This window comes from Argentina silus (genome assembly GCF_951799395.1).
Source record: "Argentina silus genome assembly, chromosome: X".
NCBI lineage: Eukaryota > Metazoa > Chordata > Actinopteri > Argentiniformes > Argentinidae > Argentina > Argentina silus.
In genome coordinates, this window is record NC_139653.1 from 12,114,475 (window position 1) to 12,127,549 (window position 13,075).

Below are 13,075 nucleotides of genomic sequence, written 5' to 3' on the forward strand. Positions count from 1 at the left end.
TCAACAGTAATACGAAACACATAGTTCCAAATGAGCCCAATCCTCAAACGACGGGACAGTAGAATTACCAGAACTTGTTGCATATGAAATGTTTACAAATCTGCCATATTACAGTGGAGTGGAGCCACCTGAGTTTTGAGAAATGACTACTTTGCCTATCCTGAACTGCTCCTGCCTGATGTGTTTGTGGGACAAGTGACAGTCATGCTATATGTATCAGCTAAGATTAGCAAAAGAGAAATTGCTTTTAAACATCAATGGAAAAACACCCCAATAATGTATTTATTTGTATTATCACAATCACTATGTGCCTTTCAGAATGTAGTGCAAACAATCAAAGATGTTTGCTGTTTAATTTGCCTTATCACCGTTTACTACTACTACCCGTTATCCTAGAAACATAGTAGGCAGCAAATTTGAAATATTGGATTGGTTCAAAATGTAGATCATATCTTCATCAGATCAGTATTTAGATTTAACAGATTTAATCCAAAGCACACCAATTCAAGAATTGTAATTCAACTTTTAATCAGTAATTGACCCCCACAGTTGAACAAGCAAAGAAAGACACATCGTCTGTGGGTATACAATAATAGTTCCACTGTAGGCCTGAAAGTGACGACAGAACAAAACTAGAGACTAGAGAAAAAGCTGTCCTGTATCTACACATTCAATGTCTATTCCACAGCATTACATTTGTTAAACATGTACATCATACAAAAGGACAAAAAGGGAAATAAAAAGCAAAGATGAGGACAGCAGTGTTGAATATTTTTTATGTAAAGATGAGTTACATTTAATACAGTACAGTAGGATTCCAACATGGAGTAATGACCTTTGTTCTTCAGATCAGATCACAGTGTACTTGCATTCTGGAGGCACTCCAAGTTCAAATACTTTATTTACAATCTATACCACAATTCACACACCAATTAAGGAATTAACTGGAGATGACACAGTGTTGGCCCATATTTGCATATGGCAAGATGCACAATTGAAGGTTAATATGCCTCTGATATTTAGAATTTTCCACAGAATTTTCCACAGTTCTTGTTTCTACACGGTGTAAATTAACTTTATATCTCCAATAACATTGACGTAAACCATGTAAGAGACTTGCATACTGTCTCTTATGAATAAATGTTAGTACCAAAGAGTAGAAAAGAGCATAACATGATGGGAGTATGAGATAACAACAATATGTACAAGTATATACAAAACCATAAGTAATGTCAAACATGATCAATAAATATACCGAGTGTAGTCTGCATGGGGATGATTTAAATGTCTAGGTTATGAGGTCCTGGGTGTCACGTTATCCAGAAGATAGAGAGGAGAGCAAAGGAGGAACAGCTTTCTTTCTCTATAGAGGGAATCTGTCATTCACACAAAGTTAATCTACCCTCCTAATTAACATTTGTAAGTACACACACATAATCACACCCAAAACACTGTAAACCATACATGCACAAATACAGATTCAAAATGCTCCCATAAAGAGCCCCATAGTCTATGTGGAGCCTCTCCCTGTATCACACAGTTTAATTGGAAGGGGAGGTAGAGCACAGGCTTGAAGAAGGGTATTGATCGGTGCTCCCATACCCATACTGGGTGCTCACAGTATGAACTCTAGCAGCTGTTCATCACCAAGGAGGTCCAGTGAGAGGCAGTTCATAGACCTGCGGCCATAGAAGGAAGGCTTAGCAGGGCAGTGGAGGGGGAGGTAATAACTGTTGCCCACCGGGCTCTTGGTTTTGATCTGGGAGTCTGGTAGCCCAAAGGTATAGCTGTGGGAGGAATCAGGCAGTAGTGTGGTTCCCAGGGGGGCGGGGGGAGGGAACAGACGAACGTCATCCAGACTCTGACTGTGTCTGTCCACACAGCCGTGAGCCCTCGACTTTAACAACTGCAATACAGAAATACATAGAAAGAAACACATGAGTGATACAAATAGAAAGCAGAAGAAACCATGGGGTATCTGAGGAGGAGGAGGAGGAGGAGGGGGCTAACCTGTCCTAGGGAATCTTTGCTGCGCAGCTTCACTAGATCATCATTTGTGTCTATGGAAACCCCCTTGAATCCTGTTAAAAATGAAATCATTCAATTCAGTGAAAACAAGGTATTTTAATAACTACATTAGTTACAAAGTTGTTTGATGAAAGTGAACAAGAAAATTAGAAAAAGAAAACACTAGGGGGCATATTTGTGACTAATAACATTTGTTCTTTATGAATGATAGCAAATATTTTTTGTAGGTTCACTACATTCAGACAGACTCACAAGTATACAACTCCAGGCATTCACAGAGTGTACATACTGTGTGTATTATGTGATAAGAGCCTTTCTGTAATTCAAACAAAGTCTCACCTCCCCAGTGAGTCTCTGAGGTGAGCACAGGACAATCAACTGACACACCCTCAATAAGTTCAGTCAATTGGAGCATCTCCTCTGGGTCATCCACGGAAACCTCCCCTGGACTGCCTACACTGACTTGGGTCTCTGGAGAACACATAAATTGATGAACTTATCAAATAATGGAGGAATTAATATTGTACATAAATTAATGACCATACAGTTTGTTGACTAAACAGAGAGCATTTATTCTGTACCTCAGATGGATTGTTCTTGTGTAACAGACAGCCGACAAAAACAGGTAATTCTTTAAAGGTCCAGCATGTAGATTTAAAATAGTGCTAAATGGCCATGATGAATCGGTATCAATCAAGGAATGAGATCGCATGATTAAGGAATTACAGTAAAGAGCTGTTTTGGTAAAAAAAAAAAAAAAAAAAAAAGTGCTTTCTAAAATCTGGTGAGCACTGGCCTTTATGTACCATTTGTAAGTTTTGGTTGTTTACATGGATATACACTCATTTGCCGCTATTAGAAAAGGTAGCATATTGTAAAGAGGGCAGCAACACGCAAAGCTACATGCTACACCTGTGAGGGCAGAGGTGAGGAAACTATTTGAGTAGTCTTTATCTTTTAACTTCAGGGAGATAAAACATGATTGGAATTCCAGTCATGAATTCCAGTCAAACATTTACCCTCAGTTATGACACTGCTTCACTCAATCACCAGTGATACTTATCCGTCTGTTGAGTGATAGGCATCACAGTTCCTTTTACCAGAATAATGCAAATTATTTCAGTATTTTGGGAGTCTGTGTCAACATAATGCATCAGGGTAAAAATGATAACATATCATTCTCACCTTCCTCCTGCCACTCCTCTTCGTCAGTCCGTGCCTTGCTGCCTGTGTCAATGCCTGAGGTGTGGGAGCTCCCGTGGCTGGCTGCTGAGCTGAAACACTTCTCTGCCCGGCGTGGGCCCTCTTCCTCCATGGATCCCATCTCCATGGAGATACTATGTTGCCGAGTGTCAGCCTCGATGCCAGAGCTGCTAGTAGAATGTCTTGATAGGCCAGGGCTGCCCTCGCTACCTGGGGGATCCAGGTCCAGGTCATCACTGATGTAGGACTCCCTGTATCGCTTCTTCTCTGGATAGGTGGAAGAGAGAAGGAGAGGACTTTTAACCAAAATCATAATGAAAGAAGTTATAAACATATACAGTAATACAATATGATGCAAATATAATCAAACACATTATTTAGCATTTCGACACTGAACAGTTTTCAAAGTTGTATAGTTAAACATTCTGCATAGCATCTAATCACTCCCAAATGATCATCCTCTTTCCCTTCTCCATGCTTACCCTCGCTCTCCTCCAGCTGGCGCAGGTGTTTCAGGGCTGGCTGGAGGCTCAGGTAGAGGCGATGGCTGCTGCTCAGGTGGAGGAGGAGATGTCGCGAGCGGAACGGTGACCCTGTATAGTACACAAGCTTCCTTGCTGATGGCAAACCATCTGGCTGGATCTCAAATTTCTTACCCTGGACATCACAACATGAAATCATACAGAGCTCTGTAAGTAATGCTCATTAAATAATCATTAGAACACCACTTAATTTAACAGAGAATGAAAAGAATAGTCTATGTACCAGGAAGGTGAGCCGTCCTACGTTAGACCAGGGAAAGTCATAAAGCAGTTGCCGTATGTTGTCCACCTCCTACAAAAATAAAACACACATGAGATACTTTTGGGAGTGTGATGACATGTGATGATACATATTGAGTAATTTGTTGTTGTTTATCTGTTGTTGTTTTTTTGCAAATGTACTTTGCTCACTCGTCCAGAGAGCACCATGTAATAAAACGTTTTAAGTTCAACTTGGTATCAGTCTACTTGCAATAGTCACGTTTTCCCCACTTGGGGCCATCTGGAACTGGCTAAGAGGCCATAAGGACCTGAAGGTATCTCATGGTCTGCTGGGTCAGTAATCGCCCTGGCCCAGACCCTTAATCCACACAGATGGCCTTTGATGGACAGAACAAAGACTGATGTGGATGGCAGGCAGCCCATATCTTCTGTTTTAGTGTCTTTGTGGATAACCCACACATTCCTTACATGGTTCCTGCTGTGGGGTATTTCATGACCACTATGAGTCACTTTGAAAGAAGGCAGGTTCTCACACACACACACACACACACACACACACACACACACACACACACACACACACACACACACACACACACACACACACACACACACACACACACACACACACACACACACACACACACACACACACACACACACACACACACACACACACACACACACACACACCTGATAAACCTGCATTCCTCTCAGGGTCAGACCCAGCAATGCCGTGCCTCTCTCTTCTTTCTTGTCCTGTAGAAATGAAGGATGAGATGTCAGGCAAGCATTTGAGCAATAAGATAACAAGCCGTCCCACGGTTTCTCCCCTCTACTCCTTTACTGAACAACGTTGGGCTACAATGTGGAGGCTGGACTATAGTGGGAATGAAAACACTGTGGAAAATGTAAATTGATAGTGCATTACGTAATTGGGGTACAAGCCTTCACAATATCACTCAATAGCTGAGTGATTTCGGAGTGGGGAATGCAATAAACTGGGGTTATGATATTCTATGAAGTTATATAATGGTACCATAGCACTACATCCAACTCAACTAAACCTAACCTGCCTTGATCTCTGAGGGGGAGAGGGTGGGAGGAAAGCAGTGCTTCACAGCCTAAGAGATAAGCTCCTCAACTGGGCACAGATCAAATTAAAGGAAAAACTGATTCCTTGAATTCAGAGAAAACAATAGGCCTGTTTTCTGTGTGAACAACATTCATTATATTTTAAAGGTTAATTCAGCAATATGGTACTGTGATAAATATTGTGTTGTCACCCCTCCCATAACCGCTGACCTTCTGCAGCCTGTAGAAGGTGACAGGCACATCCTCGAGGCGGCAGGACTCCCTGATGAAGTGCAGGATTGCGTCCCGGGCAGTCATGCCCCACAGCTCCCGATGCACCTTGGGTCCATGACACAGGAGATAGTCCACTCCACGCTTCGCGACAATCTAAAACAGGGGGGAGCGATGGACACAAGAGTGTGAGAGAGAGAAAGGGAGAGAGAAAGAGAGAGAGAAAGCAAAAGAGAGAAGAACATTTTTACAGTTACATTTTTGCACTCTCAATTCAGCTTTAGCCTTTTTCATATACTACATGCATAAGACAAACATATACAAAAATCGAAAACATATTTCCACACTCTCACACATACCCAGGGAGGGAAGTACTCTTTGGGTTGGAAGTAAGGGGTTCCTCCCTCTGTCTCCCCTGGCAGCGGGTGGTCAGCCAGGTCCGCCTGCAGGGCATAACCTGCCAGCTGGAAGTACACCTCCTCTTGCTGACGGCATTCAGAGCGCAGCACACGCTCCCGCAGATCAGAGTAGTACAGCCGCCGTGCATGCCTCTCACTGACACCACACACAGAGGGGGAGAGGGGGATTGAAGAGGGGGGGCGCAATGCATAGACAACAGCTTGGAGGACACATAGGAATAGGCAGGGTAGATAGGCTGAAGAAAGAGTTGCAGGAGGTAAAAATGACAAGAACATTAATGAACTGTGGAGTTGGAGAGGAACAGGAAGGGATAAGGAGGAGGATAGTGGACATGTATAAAAACTCACCAGATGAGCCTGCCGTTCTCCACATAGTACTGCGCCTTGAGGCAGAGCAGCAAGGGCAATGCTCTCTTCTGTAAACCCTGTAGGAGGCACACACAACCACAGCCATGGTTGAATGAGCCTGCTGGTACACAGCATGACATTTTTTTGTCATGTTAAGGACAATACAGGGCTATTATGTAGGGCAATGAGCTGTTGCAGTGGTCTGTTTAACAAGGAGGGAGAGTAGAGTGTTTGTGAAGATGGTTATTGTTCAGTACATGCCATTAGCCACTCTCCATGATGTGATACATCAACAAGCACTCTTACCTTCCCTGGCTCTTGCTTCCATTCCTTAGGGAAGTACTTGGTCAGTTTCTCTTCCATGTCCAGAAATATGTGCTCATTGTCTGGATTAAAGAAAGAGAAACAGGAAACAAGAACACACTCAGTAACCAAACAAAAGAATAATGAATTCATGCGTAAAATCTGCCTAACAATGAAATTAATTAGAGGAAAGAAAGAAAAAAACCATGTTCTTCCATTTGTAAGCAAGGCGGCCAGGAGGAGAACAACAGCTATGCTAATGCTAATATCCCTCTGTGAGCACGACAGCTCAGACACAAACACCATTGACTGTTGGCAGAGCTCAGTGTAAACTTGACCACAAAAAGGTGGTGAATCGTTTCACAATTTGTGTATCATTTTATGTGGTCACTCCTCATTCTATTAGCTTCACTCTCAGGGATTACAAATGAAACAAAATAACACATTTTATCTTATCACAATCCAATTTTGTTTTCTTTCAAAGGAGGGGCTGATAAGCAGGTTGCACGTGTAAGGGCAGTGAGAGGTGCTCTCTGGTACTCCCCTCCTCAGGAGATGGAGGAATCCATGTTTTTCATTTCGCAACTTCTGCTGTGCTGTAAACCTCTTTCATTACCTAACTACTTTAACCAGACTGCATTACTCATTCACAACTCACTCTCCAACCATCCATCTCTCCTTTCATTACATCCCTTCTCCTTCTTACTCACTTTCCCCTCTCTCCTCCTCCCTTTCACTTTGGTCTCTGAACGAGACTCCACGTCATTTCACCTCCCCCTACCACTTTTTCATCCGCTTCTACCCTCCCTTACCCTCCCTCCATCCATCCATCCCTCCTTCCCTCCACTGAAGAGGTGGAATGCAGGAGCACATTCCAGGCTTAATGAAGTTAATATTGCTGGAATCCAAGCCTGAGTGGTTGCTGGCCCCCACATCACAAAAACAAAAGGGCTCTTGTTCAAGAGGTGAGCCACACAAGATTACCAAGGCGTTTCTACATATTAGAACAAAGAGAGAAAGAGAACAGGAACGAGAGAATGAGAAAGAAAGACTACTGAATTAAACTGGAAAATTAGAAGGAGCTTGCTCAATGGCTGAAGAAGATCAGACCTCTCAGTAATGCTCAATGGCTGAAGAAGATCAGACCTCTCAGTAATGCTCAATGGCTGAAGAAGATCAGACCTCTCAGTAATGCTCAATGGCTGAAGAAGATCAGACCTCTCAGTAATGCTGAGACTAAAACACAACAGCATTTTCCCACCTCAGTCGTATCAAATTGTGGAGATCCCCTTTTGGCAGTTAACCCAGTTTTCGTCTGTATTATGTAAACAGAGCCAAAGAGAAGAGGACCGTGAGGCCAGGGCCTGTTTGTTTGTGACCGTGTGTACGTGTTGCATGTGATGGACTAACACAACCATCGCTAAACAAGTTGTGTGCTAAACAATTAGCATGATCTCAGCTTGTTACAGCGTGTTCCTGTCTTGTGATCCTCTGACTGTATGTTTAGTTGTCTAATACAACAGAAGGTTGTGTGGCTCTGGGGTTGATTGGGAGGGCTGGATATGACTTACCCTTCACCACTGTGAGGCCAAAGAAGTGTAGTTCTTTGATTCCAAGGAGCTCTGACACACAATTGAACACATCCTGTCCTGTGGACTTAATCTTCACAGAGCAGATTGAGAAGTTAGACAATGTAATGAACAGAGTGAGTACAACAACATGAATATATAGCAGTATAGTAATAGTATGGGGGGGGGGGGGGGGGGGCAGGAAATCCTTGATACATGATGCCTCAAACCTTGATCCTTCAACAGAAATCCCTGGCTGATCCACCGAAAGACAAGCAGACAGCCAGAACATAGAATCAAAAATAAGAAAATAATAGTCAGACACCCACCCCCACAGTGATGTCCAGCTGTTCTTTGTTGGGGAGCAGAACACAGACAGTTCTCTCCTGCTTTGCAGAGAGAGACATGGTGTCTGGGGTCCGTCTGCAACTAGTGTCTTCTCAGTCAGACCCCTTCAATTTGCCTCTTTGTCTCTTTTACAATTTGTCTCTTTTCCTCTCCCACACTCTGCCTCTTCTTCAGTTTTTCTTCCTGGCCAGGGGCCCGACGCCTTTCATTTTCTATCTAAAAAAAAAGACAAATCAGAGCGATGTGTGAGACAAGTGCAAAATGAATAAATTCCTTAAAAAAATAAAAGGAATATCAGGCTTTTTTTCTAATGAAAAAAAACATTCCAATCCCACAGAAAGCAATAGAACAAAGCTGAAGACAACAGAATTATTAAAAGTTATTCAAGATAATTACATAAAAGGTTTTGTCAATCAGTCTAGAAAATAAGGCAAATCCCATATCCAGACATGAATAAACACCATGGGGAGATGACATTACTCACATTATTTGGCCAACTTACTCCACTAGGCTGGTCTCTGCCTAATGGCTCTGAACTGGAAGTATCATCAAGAGGGGTATTTAATGTGAGGAACATCTATCATCAAGCAAGGCAATCTCAAGAGCAGGGATAAATACAGTGACCCATTCTTATCGCCCATACAAGAATACAGGGGGCTTTGAGTCCGTCCCTCCCTACTAGGGTCTCCAGGTCTAGAAAGCAGTGGTACTACTGTATGACCTGAGGCCACACTGACCATTGCAGAGGCAGTGTTTTGGGTTGTAGGCATAGCCCACATCTACCCTGCCCTTCTGCTACCAACCCAAAGCCCAATCCTCGGCTGATTAAGAGAGGCTTATCTCTCCAAATCAATTAATCAGATTAATGAGCGAACAGTGCCGATCTGATCCCTGCTGAGTCCCGCTCTGGGTCATACCAGGGGTGAAAAAAGCATACAGATCTATAATGTCTAAAGCATATGACAGTAAGCCTGGATGGCCTGAACATAGGTTATAGTATTCTTCTGTTGCCATGATAACACTGAAGGAGGGCAGAGAGACAAGACAGATTTTAAAGTTCTCTTTTCAGTAAGACAATTTCCTGAAAATAAACAACAACAAAAGAAACTAACTTACTAAGGATACCTGGACAAGGTCATAAAACAGAAAACCTGTGATCTTGTCACTACAACCCTAATGTAGGCTAACTCTCACAATCTGAGAAAAACAGGTTTACCAGTAACACGACGAAACATGTTTAACCCCTGCATATAGAATTGCTATTGGATGTTACCTTACCTCTTCACATTGGCTCCACACTCTTATTCTTACTAAGACATGCCCATTGTCGGATGAGCTTTTGACAGGCTTCTAAGACAGAAGTGGACCATGAAATAAAAGTGAACCATCACATTATTCTCTCTTGACTCACTCACACCCTCTAGGAACTTAAGGTCGGTCTCAAGGGGTGTGAGGCTTCCTGAGAAAGACTCTTGACAACATGTTCAAACAGTATCTCACTCACACCTGCCCAGCAGCGGGAAAGCAAACAGTTAGACAAAACCTGAAAATCCTGCAGCCTAAAACGCCTGCCTTCTCATGAAGTGCCAATTTTACAATGAAGTCATACAAGCTCCAGGCAATGGCCAAAATCTGATTAGAAGCTCACTTCTAGAATATAGAATAACTTTGATATTTTAAGCCAGCTCCCATAGTGCTTTGAGTTTTCTTCGGATGGGGTAAAGAAACAAAGAAGGTCTAGCCTATTTGAATAAACATGCCCCCCCCCCCCCCCCCTTTAAACAAGGTTACTTTAATGAACAGTAGAGTGACTCATTTTCCTCCTGCATGTGGCATCATCTGGTTTATTTATTAACTACAGTATCAGACATTCCCATCAATGTTATAAAGAATACAGGTTTATTGCACCTGCTCAGAGATAAATCATGGATTCAGCTAACTGTCTGTATAAGTAATTAGCAGTGGGTGGTTATTCTGAAACACACACAATTAAATGATGTATTAGAAGAAAAAAAAAAGGAATAAAATGCAAACACATCAGTTTGTGTACAAGAAGTGACAAGTGAAGCACATCTCCTGTCTGTATTATAAGGATTAATGATCTGAGAAGAAAGGCAGACAAAAAAACGTTTGTTTTGTAGCTAAGTAGATGATACAATAGTGTTACAAACTCAGGAATGTAAGTAATGCCTGATGAAAACACACTCAGACCTTTGTCACAGAACTGATCATAAATGTTGGCCTTCTGATCCCACTTCACTTTAATGCAATTGAACCTAGTGGGGAGTGGTAACATTCAAACTGACATGTGCTAAGTGGAAACTAAGTGGAAACTTACAGTCGATGGCTCTGATAGGCTAGCCAATAATTCATCCAAAATTATGACTTAAACCATGGGAGTACCATATCAACAACCTAAACTAGCACAACTTCATACAATAGTTGCAGGCAGGTTATGTACTGCACTGCACTTTGTACTACATCTCACAAACCAGTATGCAGATATGCTGGTGTGTGAAGTGACATCACTCATCCTCTGACATCCCCCTGGTTACTGACCAGAATTGGACCTGGCATCATATGAGTAGCCATCTGCACGCCTTAATTCCCCCTCAAGACTGTGATAAAGCATGCTTGGTGTAAAAACAACACTCCTGCTGCACTGTCCACATGCCCTTTGAGGTGCAAAAGATACCAACTGCCTGCTGAACACTTTGAACACCTCCGTGTTGCAGGAGAATCTTGAGGGAACTAACACACCACCAGACCGAAACAAATCACCCCCAGAAGAACCAGCATTCCAGTCTCAGATGAGCAAGGCATCCATTACATGGTTTCCCCCTTGGTAGGGCCATTGTTTTTCCAAATAATATGTGTGGAAGGATGAGAATGTGTAAGTGAATTCTCTGGACACTTGTGATCACATGCATCTTTGTTTTTGGGCAATAACGCAGAAAGCAGAGAAAAAACGCCTATTACTGTATGCACATATATATATAAATGTTGTATATGACACATATATATGAAATGTTCCCTGTTTGCTTGTGGATTAGAACACTCAACACAGTTCAATCTGACTGCAAATAAAAACACAACATCTCAAAAACACAGAAATATGTATATATCCCAAAATTCTTAAATCCAATCTCGTCTCATGCAAATATCTCCAGTGATGCAGGCCTACAGTAATGCAATAATGCCGTAAGATTCTAGTAGTGGAGATTAGTGCTGGCATTGGACATATAGCTACTCTCTGACAAGTTCCAAATGTAGACGTAATGCAGTTTATGTAATAAGCCTATGCACGCGGGCTACATCATAAGAATTATACGTTTAGGCGCAATATATAGTCTCCTCCCGGCTAAATAAGAGGTTGAAAACAAGCACAAATACATCCCTCTAGCGTAAATGTAAATCCAATACAAAAAAACACTCACCCACTGAAAGATTGAAACAGCAAACACCAGAATAGACCTGTCTACATCAGAACTGTAAGGCTGTTATTTAAGTATTCTGAGGTAGAAAAGATGACAAATGTATCTCCGGTCTAAAGATAACTGTAGGTCACTTGAGGGAGAAGTTGGACACTGACCACAGACTCATGAGAGGTTCTAAAACTTTTTCACAGCTCCTAGTTGGTAAACGCCGAGGCGCTACTGGGTGGATTATACCAAGTGAAATCAATCGAGGGGTGGATTTACTTATGTTTTGTTTAGAAATATGTTTTACTGAAAAGCATACCGGATATGTGTTACTGTGTAGTTTTTAACGAACTAAGTAGCTGTTCGGATCTTATGATTACTCATAGAGAAATGATATAATATATGTTGTGGGCTGTAACACGTTTCTAAAGGACGACTACCTCCCTCGTATTATCTATTTAGACGTCTCGTGATTTAAATGTGCAAATTGCAGATCGGAGTGATACAATATTGCAGATCTCAAACGCACTGTTACTTTGTGTCAACTAAATTTAATTTGAAAATCCATAATTTCTACAGGCCTATTTTATGATGTTCAAATAACAGAATGTTTTGAATGAGATATGATAATTATGTTTATAGTCCTATCCACTAGTCATATCCTATCCATTTGGCCAAATTGGCTGTTTGAGTGATACTTTTTCATGCACTTGTTTCAAGCTTCTTGTTTCAGACAAATAATCCAGAGATATGAATTCAACACTAATGAATGTTTGAGCAAAAGTCTTTGTGTTGTCTGGCAGGCTTTATCTCTATAAGAACCAGATTACCAAGATTAGCATTAGCTCATCTGAGATTACATCTAATTAGGCCTTCAGAGACCATATTGGTCCTGTTTCTCATCAAACAGATTTTGTATCTCCAAATTCAGTAATCAATGTAATTTGTGTTGCAGACACTACTGTAATGATATAATAATGAAATGCTATGTTATGATAATACGTTTTATAATAATAATGCCTTCTTAAATTGTGGGGCTATATCACATTAAATGGGTACAGTAAACCCTGTCTATACTACACAGTAGATAATAGACAAGGAAATGAAGACACATACTACACTCCAGGCTTATTCAGATTGATTGAAACGGACACCTATTTATAAAGAAGAAAACACCTCCATTTTATCAAACACTAATGAGGTTGTGAGATGCCTGACCACCTTGGGCTCTGCTGGTGGACAGGATAGGTCTCTGTGAGTCAGTGGAGGGATACATTGCCCCTTGTATTGTGAGCTGGACAATGCTGTCCCCTCTGTAATCACCTGGTTCTCTGTGGTTTCCTTGCCTGTTAATAGCTAGAGTATGG

General features: G+C 41.7%; 1 protein-coding gene across 5 annotated transcripts; it reads right to left on the reverse strand.

Annotated features, from left to right (window-relative positions):
• Positions 1-556: 556 nt before the first annotated feature.
• LOC310822843 (FERM domain-containing protein 6) lies at positions 557-11,871 on the reverse strand. 5 transcript variants are annotated; one of them, XM_083695374.1, is made up of 15 exons: positions 9,565-9,676; positions 8,771-8,822; positions 8,268-8,502; positions 7,942-8,032; positions 6,374-6,453; positions 6,068-6,144; positions 5,660-5,855; positions 5,301-5,456; positions 4,689-4,754; positions 3,997-4,065; positions 3,714-3,888; positions 3,214-3,498; positions 2,368-2,499; positions 2,011-2,081; positions 557-1,906 (listed from the first exon to the last, which is right to left on the reverse strand). In XM_083695374.1, the coding sequence occupies exons 3-15, from the start codon at positions 8,343-8,345 to the stop codon at positions 1,616-1,618; spliced, it is 1,767 nt and encodes a 588-aa protein (XP_083551500.1). In that variant the 5' UTR covers positions 8,346-8,502; positions 8,771-8,822; positions 9,565-9,676; the 3' UTR covers positions 557-1,615. The 5 variants fall into 5 exon arrangements, with proteins under 5 accessions (XP_083551500.1, XP_083551502.1, XP_083551499.1 ...); XM_083695376.1 differs by lacking the exons at positions 8,771-8,822; positions 9,565-9,676 and adding an exon at positions 11,728-11,871; XM_083695373.1 differs by lacking the exons at positions 8,771-8,822; positions 9,565-9,676 and adding an exon at positions 11,724-11,871.
• Positions 11,872-13,075: the final 1,204 nt, after the last annotated feature.